This window comes from Miniopterus natalensis, chromosome 11, assembly GCF_054644295.1.
Source record: "Miniopterus natalensis isolate mMinNat1 chromosome 11, mMinNat1.hap1, whole genome shotgun sequence".
Lineage (NCBI taxonomy): Eukaryota > Metazoa > Chordata > Mammalia > Chiroptera > Miniopteridae > Miniopterus > Miniopterus natalensis.
The window spans coordinates 72,001,910-72,020,939 of NC_142091.1; the positions used below are offsets into that span (position 1 = coordinate 72,001,910).

The 19,030-nt window shown below is 49.1% G+C and overlaps 1 protein-coding gene across 1 annotated transcript; it reads left to right on the forward strand.

Annotated features, from left to right (window-relative positions):
- Positions 1-8,459: 8,459 nt before the first annotated feature.
- LOC107539769 (organic anion transporter 7-like) lies at positions 8,460-18,601 on the forward strand. The gene is made up of 10 exons (XM_016216338.2): positions 8,460-8,861; positions 9,538-9,641; positions 12,543-12,697; positions 12,800-12,968; positions 13,712-13,835; positions 14,655-14,770; positions 15,368-15,582; positions 16,971-17,079; positions 17,515-17,718; positions 18,541-18,601. Exons 1-10 carry the CDS (start codon positions 8,460-8,462, stop codon positions 18,599-18,601), a joined length of 1,659 nt encoding a protein of 552 aa, XP_016071824.2.
- The last annotated feature ends 429 nt before the right edge of the window (positions 18,602-19,030 follow it).

Here is a 19,030-nt window from a genome sequence, read left to right on the forward strand (position 1 = left end):
TCCTGCGGGGGGTGGGGGGGGGTGGGGGGGGTGTACTGGCGGGTGTGCCCCTCCAGGAGCTCTGCCCGCACCACTCCCTACACACTCAGGTGCCCTGAGTACCAGTGGCTGAGTCAGCACATGGGGCAGGGTGGCGAGGGTGGGGGCGAGGTGCCGGGGTCCCTTCTGGCAACCCCCTGCCCTCCAAGTAGTGTTCCTGAGTCCCATGGATGGGCTGGAGGAGTGACTTTTTTGAGTGCGTGGACACCACTGCCTTCTTCCTCCTGGGCTGAACTCGCGCTAGGAAGGACTGCTCACTGGGAACAGCCTTGGCCTTCTCAGTCTCTCACACAGCTGCGGTGGTGATGGGCTAAGGGTAGGGGGCTTGCTTTTGCTTCCCCACAGTAAGTCCAGCAGAGGCCACTGCCTTTGGCTCTCGGGGAGGCCTCTTCCCCTCTGCTTACTTGTTACAGACTCTACAGAAACCAGCACGGCCCGGGACTGTTACTGTTGTGGCCTGTGGATTGAAGGTGAAGCCAGACAGTGTCCAGGGCTCCGGTAGGGCAGGGGCTGGACACAGGAATCAAGAGCTCACAGCAGAGAGGCCAGGTGGGCTCGGACCCTTGGTCCCACCTCAGGCTCCGCCTCACCCCTGCAGAACCAGCCAGACACAGTCCTGGCCTTTGGTGAGTTGAGTCAAAGGACCAAAGTGGTCCAGAAAGCAGAGAGTAGACGAGAATGCGTGTGTATGCATGTTGTGCACATGTGTGAGTATGCACGTGTGCATGGTGTTTGTGCATGAATGTGCCATGTGTGTGCCATGTGTTGCACTTGCATGTGTGTGGGAGCTCGCTCACAGGGCCTGCACTGGGGCCGGCAGAGTGGTGGATTTAAGAGGTAATGAATATTTGCCTTGGGTATGAAAATCTGTGAGAGCAAGGATCTTGTTTGTCTTGGTCACGTGAGACAGAACCATGTGGGACCCTGTTGATATGTTTACGATGCAGATGATGGACACATACAGAAATTTAGGGCTGTTCAGTACGTGGTTCTGACATCGACTTTCAGTGCTTTTCACTAAAGAAGAGGTGAGCGTGGTGGAGAAAATGATCGGGCTCCCTCTCCTCCTTGGTTCTGCTGATACACTTTTGCACATCCGGACATTGTTTGTGTTCCACACTGAGCTTCGGTGCCCTGGTGGCCCTGTTCACACACTGCCCTCAGCTTCGCCAAGGCGGTTGCTCAACGGCTACGCCAAGTCCCAGATCGCTGCACTAGAGGGCAGTAGAGCACAGTGTTCAGAGTTCTGGATCCGGAGGCAGCTCCTGTTTGCATCTCTTCCCTACCAGGCGAGTACAGGGAGAGGAAATGGATCATTTTGGATCATGATGATGAAGGCAACACCCTGGAGATAGCGGAGGAGCAAGCTGGAGCGAGTAGCTTTTTTTTTTTTTGGAGGTAGGCTGACTAGGTTTGGAGGGAAGGGAGCATCTCTTCCCTTGAAAACCACAATCTAGAGGTTGTGCACATTACTACTGCTCTCATTCCATCTTCCAGAAAAAAACTGCTGCTAAAGATTTATATGGCCACACTTCTTTTTTTAAAAAATATATCTTTATTGATTTCAGAGAGAGGAAGGGAGAGGGGAAGAGAGAGAGAGAGAGAAACATCAATGATGAGAAAGAAGCATCGATCAGCTGCCTCCCGCACGCCCCCTACTGGGGATTGAGCCCGCAGCCTGGGCGTGTGTCCTGACGGGAATCGAACCATGACCTCCTGGTTCATGGGTCGATACTCAACCACCGAGCCACGCCGGCCAGGCTCGCCTCCTTTCTTACAAGTTCAGCCTCATGTCTCTGCGCTAGCTTCTCCAAACACTGGAGGGCCCCGGGATTCAATGCCTGGAACTCTTCCTTTTTCCATCTGCACTCACCTCCTAGGGGAGCTCACCCAGCTATTGACTGAACGATCAGTTGTAAACCTGTGTCTCCACTCGGCTGTTACAGTAGCAGCCCCAGCAGTGAGCTCCCTGATGTCCACCTCTGGTGGTCACGCCCTTATGAAATCCCTTCCCCTTTGGTGTCTCATGGCTGCGCTTACGCTTCTAATGACCAGAACAAGGTGGGAATGACGGGCTGCCGGGCTCTGGGGGAGGTTTTACGAAGACACTGCCTATTGGGCACCTCTTTCCGGGGAGGTTTTCCGCCACGCCATCCTGTAAGTCACCTTGTAGCTGATGAACTAGCTGTGCTCCTTTTATGCACCATCTCGATGTGGGGACCTGTGACTAGCTTTCAGGGACTTCTTTTCGGATGATTAAAGGAATCATGCTTTTAGCGCCGTGACCATTAACAATCACTTACAGCCACTCTCTCGGGCGATTGTTGACGAGCTTCCTTTCAAGGGGCTCTGGGATTCCTGTGCAGAAGAAGCTTCAAGACAACAACCAGGACAGAGAACTTGCCACAATTTCTAAGATTTTTCTCACTGATTTGGAATGTCACCTTCAGTTCTCAGACTTCTATTTTTTTCTTTTATAAAAATCTATTTGAAAAATATTGTAAACTGCCAGTAAATAGGGGAAAAATCACTGATAATCGTGTCGCAAAATGATAACCAGAAAAAATATTAAGCAGGTACTTAAAGAATGTGTCTGCTGCTCCCCAGAAAAGGTAGTAAAACCTGGGCCACCATTGTCACCACAGCAGAATTTCTGTATTTTCAATCGCTAGGCTTCTTCACCAAAAATCCTTTCTTTTTCTTTTTTTTGGTAAAATATATATAACAAACTTGCAATTCTGGCCTTTTTCCAGTGTACAGTTCAGTGGCAGGAATTGCATTTACAGTGTTGTACAATCATTAACATTATTGATCCCCCAAACTCTTTCATCACTCCACACGGGAACCCTGGACCCGTTAAGCAATGACTTCATTCCCCCCTTACCCCACCCCAGGGGAACTACTGTCTGCTTTCTGTCTCTGTGAGTTCGCTTGTTCTCGGTATTTCATTTCAGTGGAATAATACAGCTTTCGTCCTTTCGTATCTGGGCTTCTTTCACGTTGCATGATGTCTTCAAAGCTCATTAATGTTGCAGCATCAGAATTTCATTCTTCCCTGTGGATGAACAACATCACAGTGTGTGTACTTACGGCGTTTGGTTTATCCGTTTACCTGTTGGTGGCTGCTTGGGTCTACTAACGCCCTCAGGTTAGTGATTCCTTTCCCTGGATCAATGTTTGGTGCTTTCTCTGTGTCTCCTGGTGCAGATGTTCCCATTCCGGATGCAAAGACCTCAATGCAAATATTGGAAGTTAGGCGATTGGCCAACCACTGCGCCGTGCGCCTGAAATGGATACCCCTACCCGGTGAGCTGTGCGTGCTCCAGAGATTTATTACGGGAACCGAGATTTATTCCAGGGCCCGAGATTTATTCCAGGAACGGGCTTGCACGGCGATGAAGGCTGAGAGGTTCCGCCTGGAAAGCCAGGCCGGGCGTCCCAGCCTGAGTCCAAAAGCCTGAGAACCAGGAGCGCCGAGGCCGCCGGCCCGGCCTGGGACAGCAGAAGACCAACGTGTGTATTCAGAACCGAAACACGGATCTCAGAGACATGCCCGAACTTTCACGCTCGTGCGGCATCATGCCCAACAGCCACGATACAGCTCCCCCGGTGATGCACGCAGGGCCTGGCCGAGGAGCGTGGGGGCGGCCGGGGCGAGCAGGAGGACTCGGGGCGCCCCGAGCGCAGTGGAGTGGGGGCCGGGAGCCTGGAGGGCCAGAGGGAGGGCGCAGCAGAGGAAGCCCGGCGGTGCTGTGGTCACGGGGCTCCAGAGAGGCTGGGTCGGAGAAAAGTGAGTCAGGCGCCTGGGAATATTTGAGAACCAGGAGGGAGAGCCCAGGGCGCGTGGGCATGTTCCCACGGTCCGCGGACAGCTGGAAGGCCAGGGAGGCTCTGTAACGAGCAGGAAGCAAGGGGACGGTTCAGGGTGGGACGCGGTCAGAGTTGCCAGCATCATAAACACGCACTGAAGGGTGTCCCGAAAACCGGCGCTGGGTTGTTCCCAAGCCAAGGAGGCTCCGCGCTCCTGTCCCCTCCAGATAGCGACGCCCCGGCGGCACCTGCTGCGCTCCGGTCGCCCTCTGCGGCAGGACGGGCACGATCGCCGACACCACCCCGCGGCCTCGCCGAGGGGCAGCGGCTGCCGCCGACCTTGGCAAACATCTGAAGGGACCGGTGGCGTCTGAATTTGCCGTTAACCAAGTTGCTTCTTTCCCAGCTGTTTTGAAAATTTTTTTCTTTTAAATAGTATGATCCATTTTTAAGCCAAAGCGCATGGAATATTTCTAGAGGTCTTGACTCTGCCACGCGCTTATGTCTGTCCCTTGTCATTTCCCCGTATTATTCCGTTTCTCGTTGATTTGACGTCAGTCTGTGGTTTATTTCGTGGAGTTAATGTCTAAAAGGCAGATCAACTTGCATATGGGTTTACTTCCCCCCAAATATTTCCTGGTTCACAACATGAACATAGTCAACAAATGTTTCTATGGTAATTTCGCGCAATGATCCTTCTTGGTCTTGAAGAAATTTTAATTTCATTCCAAAGCGTGTTCAATAAGATCACGGTGTCCCTTTGGGGACATTCCACATTTGGAACCTTGTCCAATGGCCGTTTTGACAAATGATTTAATGTGCTCTTTCTAGAAATGTCTCCATCTCCGACCTCACCGCTGTAATTCCGCTCTCCCAGCCATTTGATACAGCTTTTCCCTATAATGCAAGAGCGACCTTCACACACCCGGTGATCTTTAAGTTGGAAAACGCATGTCAGGAGCACATCTCACCATGAACACTACATCTGAAGAATCGATTCGGAATCCCCAGTCGCCAACACACTTGTCTACACTCCGCAGAGACAGGGCACCTTCGCTCCACAGTTCTCCGAACTTCATCTGCTTTTCAAAATACATCTTCAGCCTCTGGGTTTGGCGACAGCTCATCAGTCGTTGTCTGTCCGCCAGCAGCCGCCAGGCCGCCCCCGAGCCTGGGAGCGCGCCCTCGGGGTGACGCAAGCGCGGTAGACTAGCACCAAGTCCTGTTATTCGGCTTATCCCGGGGACACCTGACCTTTTACAGGTCGTTACAGGCTTTCCTTCCCACACAACTGTGTACCATGCCCTGCACTAAAAATTGTCTACTACTTGCCTTTACACTTACTCAAAAAGCAAAATCCAAAAAAAATACATAAACGACTTTTCTAAGACTCTCCCACTTCTTCCAATCAGGTCAGAAATGGGGGGGGGGGGCTTTGATGAAAGTGTAAGGTAGGGGAGATCAAAGACCTTTCCACATGGAGGCCGAGGTCTTTCGTAAATATGGTAGCTGGTCCGTGGTGAGCACGGGAGGAAAGGATTAGAACCAAAACATCGTGTTCCACAGACTGCCGCCCTTTCAAAAATGCGATGGTTGCTAAAAGCTGAGTGTTGTTACCATTAAGGAAAACTGGGGCCACCGTTGAAAAATCTTGTCCCATGAGTGCAGCTGAACAGAATATAATCTTCAGTTCACACATTAATGGTGTCAAAGGAATGAAAAGAGTAGAACATAACTTGGAGTAAATAACATCATTTTATTCTAAGTTATGTGGCGTGATCCACTATGGCCACCCAGAATTTTCTAGTTTTCCTTGCACAGAAGGTCCTGGATTCTAGCTGATTTCTTAAAAACAAGCATTTTAAATCCTACAAACGGATGTTATATATCAGTTTCTAACATACTGAGATTGTTTTCTCAGTCACCTATTTATTACGTGTCTTGGAATTACACCCTTGCACAGAGAAGCTGGACTGTTTCTGTCTACGAGACAACTTCATGTCAATGCCACGACCGTCTCTGTTGCAGGGGGTGCTCTTAGAGGTAATCATGAGTAATCTAATATTACGAATTCATGAACTATGCATTTGACTTCTCAAATACACACAGTACAGATGTCAACCATCTGTCAAAAGCTAGCTGATAAATATTATTGATTTGGGGGGGAGGTGTTTTTGTAGAAACATTTGGTCTAAGTAGTGCTGCTGAGGTCAGATTTATTTCAATTCCACCGATCAATCTCATTGACTAAATAAACTGTAAAATTACCAAACCTATTGTTTGTTTTATTGAACAAATACATGCGTCTGTCAACTTGGACTTTCACATGGGCCAGCTCTTTGTCGCGCTTCTGGAGCTCAGCTACAAAACGGCAGGAGAGGGCTCTGCCTTCTGAAGAGCATGGACGATGTCGTGTGTGCCCTCACACAAAGAAAAAAACAACATAAACTGAGAAAGAAAACCTCTTTGATCCATCGAAGAACTGAGGTCAAGGGCATGCACTGCCCCCCAAAACTGGACAGACAGAAAGCGACCTGGAATCGCAGCTTACCAGGAGCAGAAGCTCGTGGCGGAGCAGAGCCGGCAGGTCACTGAGGCTGGTATCGAAGAATTACCAGGGTCTCAGTGGAGACCATGGTGAGGTTCCCACAGACTTGCAGAGCCCACCAGGTTCTCACTATGAAGCTCAAAGAAAAATGCCTTCTTCCTTCAACAGGGAGAGAAGCACAGTAAATATTTCTAAATATATCCAGAGCCAGAATATCTGGTCTTGGCCCTGTTCTTTCTAAGGAAGGCCAGACCTCAAGAGAAACCAATTACCAATGTCTTCTCTGACATGGAGAAAGGCAATCAGTCAACGCCAGCCCCCTCCAGATTTTCTGTCTCACATTAGAGGAGAGAGGAGGTGGGGGGAGAATGAGCCTCATCTGAAGGTCACAGTGCAGGGACGCTGGCCACCACAAAGAAAAACATTTAAAAATTATTCGTAATATTATAGGGTGTTTTCCCTGCCCAGGACCCAACCATCACATCAACAGGGCTTTGGGACAAAAACAGGAAATTATAGGGCGAGAGCTGCAAGACACAGATTCCATATAAGGAATTTCTAGAGATGCCACATACGATGATCCAAGGACAACAGGGGAGAAATAAAAAGTACACTAGAAGGGACTGAAGCCTCTGGCACATACAGATAAACATTAAACCTCATGCTGAAGGCCTAGTTGCCTCCATCTGATTACCCAATGCACCAGAGACAAAGCAAACAGACAGACTCAGACATGCCATGGAAGTTGGAATTATTGACCTGGAACTTAAAATACTGTAACTATGAGTCATATGCGAGCGGGAGAAGTGGACAGTGCGCTAGAACAGGCAGTGCTATAAGCAGAGAGTTGGAAACTCTAAGAAGGAACCACATGGAAATGCTAGAAAAACCCTCTGTAATAGAAACCAATGCCTTTGACGGGCTAGACATCAAAGGCATTTCTAGACAGGGCTAAGGAAAGAATCAGTAAGCTTGAGGATTTGTCAATAGAAACCTTCCAAACTGAAATACAAAGAGAAGACAGAATGGGACAGTGTGACAGGATTTTCAGTAACTGTGGGACAGTCGCAAAGGGTGCAGGATGCACGTAATGGAGCCGCCAGAAGGACAAAGATGGGAAAGGACAAGTGGAAATGGAAACGTTTAAAGTGATGATGGCTGAGCATTTGCCAAAATTAAGGACAAACACCGAATCAAAACCAGTGGAAAGGCCCTAAAGAGATCTACTTCTCTTAAGAACAGACAGATGCGTACAGCAGAGCTGTATCCTTGGCTGCCAGAGTTTGGATGGAGGAAACTGGGGTTGAATGCTAATGGCAATGGTGTTTCTTTTGGAGGTGATGGAAATGGCCTAAAATTAGATAACTGTTGTACTCTCAAAGTTTTCCCAGGTAGTAGGCTTAGCAGACAGACTCCAAAACTGTTATTAAATGTTGCAAAAACATGTTTGAGAAGTAAAGAAAGGCGTGATCACCATGAGACTACGGCAACAAAGAGACAGATGTTATAAAAGGAACCACTTCAAAATTTGTGACTTGAAAACCACCATAGCTGAAGTGATCAATCCGCTGTTTCAACAGTTTATCTAAAATGGCAGAAAAAAAGAGACTGTGAAAACAGAGCAATAGGAATTAAGAATCATGAAGGGCACTTACTTGCAGTATTTTTCACAGGGGGAAAAAAAAATCTCACTTTCGAGTCTCAACAATGACACATAAAAAGGTCTGCAAGCCACGTGTGGGTTTGGTTTTTTATTTACAGATGGGGATCAGAGTCCGGTGCTCTCCGGGCGCGCTGATGAAATCCATTCCCATCGAGTAGACCTTGGCAGTGTGGACGGTCACCCGCCGGTGAGGTCCCAGCTGAACATCTCTCCCTAACTCCCAGGCAGACGGCGCCCGACCCCGACCCGATGCCCCGGCCCCTCGGGGGGACCGCTCCCGGCGCCCCACTGCGGAGGTGAGGCGCCCGGGGTGCGCGAGGGCCGCCTCTCTTCTCTCCTCTCGCTGAACCTCTCCGGCTGCAGCCACTTGGCCCCCCGGGGGGCTCCCCTCTTCCCTCCATGGCCTTTCATAAGCTCCTGGAGGCAGTTGGCGGCCTGGGCAGGTTCCAGCTCCTGCAGATGGCTTTCCTCTCCCTCTCCTGCTTCCTCGTGTGCCCTCATATTTTCCTGGAGAACTTCACTGCAGCCGTCCCCGGTCACCGCTGCTGGGTCCCCACCCTCGACAATGACACCGCCTCTGCTAATGGCACCGGGATCCTGGGGCAAGACGCCCTCCTGAGAATCTCCATCCCGCTGGACTCGGACCTGAGGCCAGAGAAGTGCCGCCGCTTCCTCCACCCCCAGTGGCAGCTCCTTCACCCGAACGGGACCTTGTCCAACACGAGTGAGCTGGACACGGAGCCCTGCATGGACGGCTGGGTGTATGACCCCAGCGCCTTCGCCTCCACCATCGTGACCAAGGTAAGAAGCCCCCTGACCAGGATCCTGTGGGTGCGCGGCCTGCGGGGAGAGAACACAAGTGGTGAGCCTGTCACCATGTAGGAGTGCATTCTCTATTCCTGCAGCAAGTGTCACTTACTCCTGTTCAATGCCAGGCACCTACATATTTAATGAGTCTAATGAACAAAAAAATAGACATGCCCTTGCTATTATATAGCTTTTGTTTTTAGGAAGACTAGGGGCGAGGCAATTAATTTATGTAATGAGTTTAAAATGTTATTTGAGGTCAGCGATGCTCGGCCTGGCTTGAGAATTGGAAACATCTGGGACGCCGATGGGCCTCCAGCCACAGGGGCACGCGAGCCGCCGCGTGAGAAAGCCTGCGGTGAAATCCTGGCAAATTTTAAGGCTTCTCAAACGGCTGCACGCTGTAGCCGAGATTGAGAACTACTAAGTGTGAAATAAAACGAGGCATTAATGTAGCCAAGAGGTTTAGAGGAGGCTACCTAGGGGAAGTTACGTTTAAGCTGAGATCCGAATAATGAAGGTCAGCTGATGCGAAAAGGAGACGCTGGGGAGGAAGGAGGGTCCTGGTATAAAGAAACCTGTGAGTCATTTAAGCTGTTTCAATCAGGTGTCTACTGAGGGGTTATAAGCTGCTGTGAAGCTCTGCTGTGATGATTTCCTTCCCTTCCAGTGGGACCTGGTGTGTGAGTCTCAGTCACTGAAATCAATGCCCAAGTTCTCGTTCATGGCCGGAATGCTGGTGGGAGGCATCGTCTATGGCCATTTATCAGACAGGTGAGTGTCTCTGGATCACAGGTCTCTACTCTGGGGTATTTTCATGAACTCATGAATCGTTCTTCCATTAAGGAAACTTTATTACAAATTATTACAAATTACACTGTCATGTGCGGCCGGCGTGGCTCGGCAGTTGAGCATCAACCTAGGATCCAGGAGATTGTGGTTCGATTCCCGGTCAGGGCATAGGCCCGGGTTGTGGGCTCGATCCCCAGCAGAGGAGTGCAGGAGGCAGCTGATCAATGACTCTCTCATCATTGATGTTTCTCTCTCTCTCCCTCTCCCTTCCACCCTCTGAAATCAATAAAAACATATTTTAAAAATAAACAAAGTTGGTGATATCACATTATCTGATACCAAACTATATTACAAGGCCGTAGTGATTAAAACAGCATGGTCCCCCCCCACTCCCTACATATATATTGATGATAAAGTTTAAATTAGGCAAAGAGATTAGTTATAACTAATAAAATAGAACAATTAGCCTGGCCAGGTGTGGCTCAGTGGATTGAGTGTCGACCTAGGATCCAGGCGATCGGGGTTCAATTCCCAGTCAGGGCACATGCCCGGGTTGCAGGCTCGATCAATGACTCTCTCATCATTGATGTTTCTCTCTCTCTCTCTCTCCCTCGCCTTTCCTCTCTCTGCAGTCAATAAAGATATATTTAAAAAAATAAAATAGAACAATTATAACAATATACTGTACTAAAATTTATGTGGATATAGTATTATTGAGTAAAATCAGGGTTATTGGAACACAAGCACTGTGATACTGTGACAATCGATCTGATCATTGAGCTGGCTGTTGATTAAAGGTCGTATACAGCATGAATACGGTAGACAAAGGGATGATTTGTGTTCCAAGAGGAATGGAGTGGGGCAGTCAGAGATTTCATCACGCTACTCAGAGCAGAGTGCAATTTAAAGCTTGTGAATTGTTTATTTCTGGAATTTTCGATTTACTATTAACATTTTTTTAGTAAACAATTAGTTTTACACTGAGTATTATTCTGTATTAGCTTCAGGTGTATAGCATAGTGGTTAGACAATCATATACTTCACCAAGTGCCCCTGACATTTCCAGTACCCAACCGGCACCATACAATATTATTGACTATATTTCCCATGCTGTACTTTACATCCCCTTGACTGTTTTGTGACTACCAATCTGCACTCCCCAGTCCCTTCACCTTTTTCATCCAGCCCCTCAACCGCTCTCTCTGGCAGCCATCAGTCTGTTCTCTGTAGTTATGAGTCTGTTTCTGTTCTGTTTGTTTGTTTATATTGTTCTTTAGATTTCACATGTAAGTGAAATCATATGGTATTTGTCTTTTTCTGACTAACTTATTTCACTCAGCACAATACCCTCTAGGTCCATCCATGCTGTCGCAAACCGTAAGATTTTGTTCTAAGGATGAATAGTATTCCATTGTATATAGGTACCACCGCTTTTTATCCACTCGTCTATTGATGGGCACTTCCATAGCGTGGCTATTGTAAATAAGGCTGCAGTGAACATAGGGGTGCATATATTCTTTCAAAGTAATGTTTTGGGTTTCTTTGAATATACACCCAGAAGTGGAATCGCTGGGTCATAAGGCAGCTCCATTTTTAATTTCTTGAGGAACCTCCATACTGTTTTCTATAGTGGCTGCACCAGTCTGCATTCCCACCAGCACGGCACAAGGGTTCCCTTCTCTCCACATCCTCACCAGCACTTGTTGTTTGTTGATTTATTGATGATAGCGGTTCTGACAGAAGTGAGGAGATATCTCATTGTAGCTTTAATTTGCATTTCTCTGATGATTAGACGTCGAGCATCTTTTCATATGTCTATTATCCATCTGTATGTCCTCTTCGGAGCAGTGTCTAGTTAGGTCCTTTGCCCATTTTTTAATCTGATTGTTGGGTTTTGTTTGTGTGTGTGTGTGTGTGTGTGTGTAGTGTTGTATGAATTCTTTATAAATTTTGGATATTAACCACTTATCAGATGTATCATGGGTGAATATGTTCTCCCATTTAATAGGTTGCCTTCATTTTGTTAATGATTTCCTGTGCTGTGCAAAAATTTTGTTTGATGTAGTCTCATTTGTTTATTTTTTCTTTTGTTTCCCTTGCCCAAGGAGATACATCAGGAAAAATATTACTATAAGAAATGTCCGAGATTTTACTGCCTGTTTTCTTCTAGGAGGTTTATGGTTTTGAGTCTTACATATAAGTCTTTAATCCATTTTGAGTTTGTTCTTGCATATGGTGTATGATAGTGGTCTAGTTTCATTTTTTTGCATGTATCTGTCCAATTTTCCCAGTATCATTTATTGAATAGACTGTCTTTACCCCATTGTAAGTTCTTGCCTCCTCTGTCAAATATTAATTGACCATGTAGGCGTGGGTTTATTTCTGGGCTCTCTACTCTGTTCCATTGACCTGTATGTCTGTTTCCATGCTAGTACCATGCTGTTTTGATTTCTGTGGTCTTGTAGTATAGTTTGATATCAGGTAGTGTGATTCCTCCAACTTTGTTCTTCTTTCGCAAGATTTAATATTTATATTTACATCTAATATTTTTGGACTGTGGTTGACCAAAAATGGGTAACTGAAACCAAGCAAAGCAAAACAGTGGATAAAAGGGGACTACTGTAGAGCAGGCTGTCTTATATGGTTTCAATTGGTCTCAAAGTTCTACTGGTGACAGATTGGAGAGGCAGCTTTGTTATGCTCAGTATCTATTTACAAACAGGAGGGTTGCTTCGGAGAAGATCTACTGTTGATTCTTTATGGTTTCAAGTGCAAAATTTCACTCATAGCAACACGGCCTACATTTCAGAGTGTGCCTTCTTTTTGATAACTTTTGCAACAGGTCGTTATAATTCCCATCGCTAACCTGCCCCCGTGTCCCAGGTTTGGCAGGAGGTTAATTCTCAAGTGGTGTTCACTCACGCTCGCCATTGCTGGGACCTGCGCGGCCTTTGCTCCGATGCTCCTTGTTTACTGCTCATTGCGCTTCCTGGCTGGCTTTTCTACCGTGGGCATCCTGACCAACAGTTCTGTGCTTAGTAAGTAAAAACTGTGGATTTTTAACATTTGTCAAGCCCTCATCATGAGTTTGAAATTCCAACCTTGTTTGAAGTCAAAACCCTGTTTGTGTTTTCTTTCAGTTATTGAGTGGACAGCACCCCGATTCCAGGCCATGGGAATGACAGTGACTGTCTGCGCTGCTTGCGTGGGACAGATGATTCTGGGAGGAGTGGCTTTTGTCATTCAAGACTGGCACATCCTTCAGCTGGTGTATTCTATACCATTATTTGTCTTGTTTCTTTCCTTAAGGTATCAGCTGTCTTTCTTCCTTTGTCTGAAGGATCCTGGGACGCGGGCTCAGGGAGTAAGGACTTAGAGTTCCGTTAGGTCCTTAGTGAGCACCTGAGCAGGTGCTCTATGACCTGTGCCTTATGTTCAATTCGAGAAGCAGAACAGGCAGGGCTGCCAGACAACGTCAAGGCCACTCAGTTGAATTTGAATTTCAGATAAACATTTTTTTTTGTTATAATAACCCAAACATTGCATGGTGCACAGTTATCCTAAAAACTATTCATTGTTTATATATAATTTCTATTTATCTGAGAGGTCTGTGTTTTTATTTACTAACCTGATACATTATAGAGTGTCTCATTAAATTAAAATTTCAAATAAATAACAAATACATTTTAGTGTATGTCCAAAATATTACATGGGACATAGTTACACTTAAGAATTACTCATATTCACAGTTTAACGGAATTCACATTTAGCTAGGCACTATTTTTATTTGCTAAAACTGATACTATTCCTTGAACACAAGGCGGGGCAAATATGACTCCTACTGTACGTTCCCAGCCACGAAGGGGTATTGCGTGGAGAGGGCATCCTCACAGTTTCCTAGTTATGGTCCAGGAGCACATAGTTCCTATTTCCTGGCGTAACGACATAGGAGGTGGGCATAAGACGGGGTGGGGGAGAGGCCTTTCAGGACAAGGGGTAGGTGGGACGTGGGCAAACGAGACTTGGCTGCTCTGCTTGTCTTCTTTGATCAGGTGGCTGGCAGAGTCTGCTCGGTGGCTGATTATCACCAACAAACTCGAGGAGGGCTTGAAGGAACTTAGGAAAGCTGCCCACGTGAATGGAAGAGAGAATGCCGGAGACACCCTAACCATGGAGGTGAGCAGGAAGGGAGCTGGTTGTGGGCTGCAGGGAAGACGTGACCTGGTGTGTACCTGGGTGGTGTCCGTGCGGTGAACGAAGGGTGGCAATACCCGTAATCTTGCCTTAACTTCCCTGGTTCTCAATGGCTGCCAACTCCGAGTTAACACTGAGAGCAGATATGCTGCTGCTGAGAGAATCAGACACAGGCCCTCTACTCAACAGAGGCAGATGTCACTTAGTATTTACAATGACAAAGATTTCACTTAGCAAAATGTCCTCAAGATTTATCCGTGCTGCAGCAGACGGCAGGGTTTCCTTTTCTGTGGACGAACAATGTCCTCTTGTGTGCATATATCACATTTCCTTTACCCACTGATGGGCATTTGGGTTGTTCCCATGGTTTGGCTTTTGTGACTAGTTCTGCAATGAACATGTGTGTGCAGATATCTCTTCAAGATCCTGCTTGCAATTCTGTTGGATATATACCGAGATGAGAGCTTATGGGATCACATGATAGTTCTAATTTTAATTTTTTGAGGCACCTCCATAGGGTCTCCATAGTGGCTACGCCAATTTACACCCCCCCCCAATCCCGGTGTCCGGGGGCACGGTTGCCCCCCGCAGCTCCCGATCCTCACCTTCACGGTGTCCTCGGGCTGCGTGGTCCCCGGGCCCTGTGGCCGCCTTGTGCACCTTCCACGGCACGTCGGGCTGTCGGGGCGTCCTCAGCGGCTGCATCTCCCGGGAGACAGGGCAGGCGGTCTACCCTGTCCCCTGCGGGCGGCCGCACCCTCCCTGCGGTGACAACTGACCGGTGCGCTGCTGTCGTTGAAGGTGCTGCGGGCGACCATGCGGGAGGAGGTGGAGGCGGCGCAGACCAGGCCCCCGGTGTACGACTTGTTCCGCACGCGCAACATGCGGGAGAGGATGTGTCTCCTGTCCTTCGTGAGGTAGGCTTCGCGGCGCCACCAGGGATGTCGCCACAGTGCCGACGTGCCTCTGTTTACCTCGGAGGGACAGTCCACAGCTTATGAAAAGACTGACGCGGAGCTAACTGTACAGCGAGGGGTGTTGCTCCTCACGTCGCCCCACCGGGCTCGCCGCTGGAAACGGGCGAGAGCCGCAACCGTGGCCCAGATTTTTACTTTCTTCCCTTGCTTGTTTCTATTGTAATCGAGGTAAAACGACAAACAGTAAAGAGCAGAAGCAACGCAGCTCTGTGACTATTTACACGTGTGAATATGTGACTGCACCCGGATCGGGACGTAGAAAGCCCGAGAACCCTAGAAAGGCCCCTCACGCACCCCGAAGAACAACACTCCGCACCCCCCAGGAAGCGCAGTGACGGCTCTGGCCCGCGCGGGCCTGAGATAGTGCGGGGCGGGCTGAAACCATGGCCACGCAAAGGCGCGCTCTGCAGCGCCCGCCGAGCCTTCGCCCCTTGTCACCAACTGCCGGCTGCCTGGCTGACCGTGCTCGCCGGCGTCATGTGCATGACTCCGGTTCTGCGCCTTATGGCACCCGTCTGTCTTCTTTTGTTCCCCCAGATTTGCAAACTTCATACCCTTTTACGGCCTGAACCTCCACCTGCAGCAGCTGGGGAGCAACGTTTTCCTGTTCCAGGTTCTCTTCGGCGCTGTCACCCTCCCGGCCAACTACGTGGCGCTGCTGGCGCTGAACCACCTGGGCCGGAGGGCCAGCCAGGCGCTGTTCCTGGTCCTGCTGGGCAGCTCCATCCTGGCCGTCACGTTTGTGCCTCTAGGTGAGGGCCGTGAGCGAGGAGCGCAGGGACAGGACGGGAGCCGTCGCCCCCTTTCCCTCGGGGACCATTCACGCCTGTCTGAGGCCAGGCGGAAAGAGAAACTTGGCGCTAATGCTTCCCGAAACCAATCTGAGGATTTAGGGCAGACTCTGCCATTGAGTGGCTGGGAAAGAGCCAAAGGTCAGGAGAAGTCAGTGCAGGTAGACGGTTGTCTTCATCGGACCTGAGAATTACCCGGTAACTGGTGCCGTTTGCTCCTGACTGTTTCTCTAAGGGAGCAAATGATCATTTGCCCTTTGGCCAGTCACACGTGTAGCTGTAAACGACAATACTGTGTCCACCGTATATCACTGGGTCTCGTGACGACACAACACTCCCACTCCCTCTGCCTGGGCCCTGCCCTCTCTACAGCTTCGGTTCCAGCCCACTCCCTGGTTTCTCAACATCCACTCGTGAGTCTTGAGTTAGGTCACCAGGTCTGCGACCCTGGAAGTCTTCTTGACTTTGAGGAAATAAAAAGCCCTTGTTTTCCAGCAGAGAAGTGTAAACCAAGAACGAGGCACTCAGCAGTTAAAGCCTCTCTGAGAATCACTTTTACTAAATTAAGTGATCAGATGTCATGAAGAGGGGCACCCAGGTGGTCACCGGGCTTCCCCAATTCCCAGCATAGTGACTGATTTATGGGATCCCAGGCTGCGGGCTTCACTCTCCTCAAATGTGAGCAATGATGCAGGTTTGCTGCCCGATGTTGTAACGCTCCCATGAGATGCGATTTTTTTTAATTGGGTATAAAACTGGCTCTAAAATGTCCTTTCAGAGGCTTTCAAAGTCTAAGTCTTTCTTCCCCCCACTACAGATCTTTCTCCTCGCACCTTCAGATGTTACCCTAGATCAAGCCGCTCTCCAGCTGATCTGCCAACACGCGTCCCGTCCTTTCAGTATCTTCCATTCCAGCACTATTGACGCTCCAGCCAGTGTTGCGTATGCCCCCGGGTTTTAAACTCTCTGAGGACACTGCTGAGTCTTACCTCCCTCAGTAATTGCTCGTATGACAGTCCTACGTTATACACAAAAGGCGACTCTGGACAGAATAAGTGAAAGCCAGCTCTTGCTGGCCTCACATTGCCCGTCTCATCTTTGGCAAATTTCTGACATGTAGGGAGAGGTGATGCAAGAACTCAGGGTTTTCTCATTCTCTAGTTAAGACGTCACGTTTAGATTAGTCATATTTCTCAGCTATTCGTCCCTGTGTTCTCCGCCTCTGTGCTTCCTCTACAACATGACTGACACATGCAAACATCTTCAACAGCATCCCTCCCACTGATGATGTGGGGGGCAGTGATTCCATCAGCTCAGACTCCCCGAGCCTCACTGGTCTTCCTCCCCAGATATGCAGACCCTGCGTGTGGCTCTGTCAACGTTGGGAGTCGGATTTTCTTCGGCCGCTATCATGTGCTCTCTTGCCCACGGGAATGAACTAATCCCCACCGTAATCAGGTGCGCAATCTCCTGGCAGCTCTCTCAGGGTCAAGACACCCCTTTCCTGGCTAATTGACGTTTATAGCGGGGAGTGAACTAAGACTGATTAGTTATCAAAACAAGCAATTTTAACAACACGCGAAGTTTATTTACAGCTGCCTCTTGGCGGGCTCTGGGTTAAGTCCTTTAATGTATCACCTCACATATCCTGCCGAACCACTAAAGGGTAGATGCTCTGGGTAAGAGTATTTTTTAATAATGAAAACGTCTTAATGCTCCTGTGTACTGGAAAAAAGTTGCCAGCAAATAAGAGGTGTAGCAGCATCCTGCCAGCCTTCAGGTATCTGAGCACTGCTGTGCTGTGGCCCACGATCAAGGCAAAATGATACATCACAAATTCCACGGGAGGATTTTTACCGGCTTGTTTTTTGCATTGTTGTTTTTACCCCCAAGGGCAACAGCTTCGGCAATCATCGGAATGGCTGGCAACGCTGGGGCGGCCCTGGCGCCCCTCTTGATGATCCTGACGGTGTACTCTGCCCACCTGCCCTGGCTCATCTACGCCGCCGCCTCCTTCATCCCCTGCTTTGTGGTCTTCCTCCTTCCTGAAACCAGGAATCAGCCTCTGCCCGACTCCATCCAGGATGTGGAAAGGGAGTGAGTGACCCCCCCGCTGTCCCTTAGGGGAGCTGTGAGCTCACGAGGAAGGCGAAACACAAGTGAGACCACCGTCCTCGAGGCGGGTTTAGACCAGGACAGCTCCCAGGAGGTCAGTGCCTTTGCTTTGGCTCCAGCCTCCCCCCTCCTCGTAGTGACCTCAGACTCCCCAAGGCTCCCGGTCACACCGCCCAGCTCTGCCCGGCCTGCACCAGGAGGCTTAGTGGCGAAGGCGCCCTGGGGGGACCCCCATCCCTCCACCTTGAAGGCGTTTCACAAACACGCGCCGATCTGAGCGCCGGGTCCTCATCCTCAGACCCGCAGCCTCGGCCCCGTGAGTGCGGTCGGCTCCCGGGGACAGCTGGCTCCTGGAGGTCGGTGGGCGGCCTGGTCACTGAAGCACCTGAGGGAGGTGAGGGACAGGCCCAGAGGCCCTCTCGAGGGTGGCAGCACGTCTCAGGGGAAGGAGTGCTGACACTCAGGGGAAAGAGAGTGGTCGATATTGGTATTGCAGATGACCGAGAGTTGGAAGGGATGTTTTGGAAACTTCTGTATCCTTCCCCTGCATTTTCCAAGCCCACGTGGCCTATGCCATGGGGGGCGAGGGCGAGGGTGAAGCCATCAGAGCTGCCTTTCCCAGGCCCCCCGGAGCTTGGTCTCTTTCTTCATAACATTTGCGCAAATCCCCAGGGTAGGGGCCGCGGTCGTCATCAGAACTGGTGGGCGGGGGACTAGCTTGCTCTAAAGAATACGCAACATCCATGTTTTTTCCATGTTTTTAATTTCCGTGTTTGTTGGCCGTTTTCATTGTGTTTGTTCCAGGACAAAAGGCTCAAGGAAAGCAGGACGGGAAGACGCCTTCATGAAAGTGACCAGGTTTTAAGGAATTCCAGGAGCTGACGGCCGATCCGGGAGCCAGACGGGGGCGGGGCGGGGCGGGGGTCACTCCTAGATATTGGCAAACTTTGGGAAAGAAATAAATAAAAAGCTCTAATGAGAAAATGGATACCTTTTACAATTGCAGTACTAAGTAACTGTGTATAAAATACTTACGATTCATCATGAAAAGAAGTTTGAGGGAAATCATCATACTTCTAAAGAAATCATCATAAAATATGTGTATAAATGTCAGTCCCTAGCATGTTCCTGGATAGGAAGATAGAACGGTACTAAAAACATTGATTCTGCTCCGATGAATTGGTAGAGTAGTTGATGGAGTAATTAATTACAATGAAATGCCACCATATTTTTGGGAGAATTTGAAAAAGAGTTACAAATTTATCTGGACATTAATAATAAGGTGATTCAAAAC

What these genes read in the sequence shown, in the direction of transcription:
- LOC107539769 (XM_016216338.2), top strand. Translation starts at nt 8,460, where the DNA reads ATGGCCTTTCATAAGCTCCTGGAGGCAGTTGGCGGCCTGGGCAGGTTC. An exon ending in TGTCTCCTGTCCTTCGTGAG is followed by an intron (nt 14,771 to 15,367) that starts GTAGGCTTCGCG and finishes TTGTTCCCCCAG; the next exon opens with ATTTGCAAACTTCATACCCT. An exon ending in CTAATCCCCACCGTAATCAG is followed by an intron (nt 17,080 to 17,514) that starts GTGCGCAATCTC and finishes TTTACCCCCAAG; the next exon opens with GGCAACAGCTTCGGCAATCA.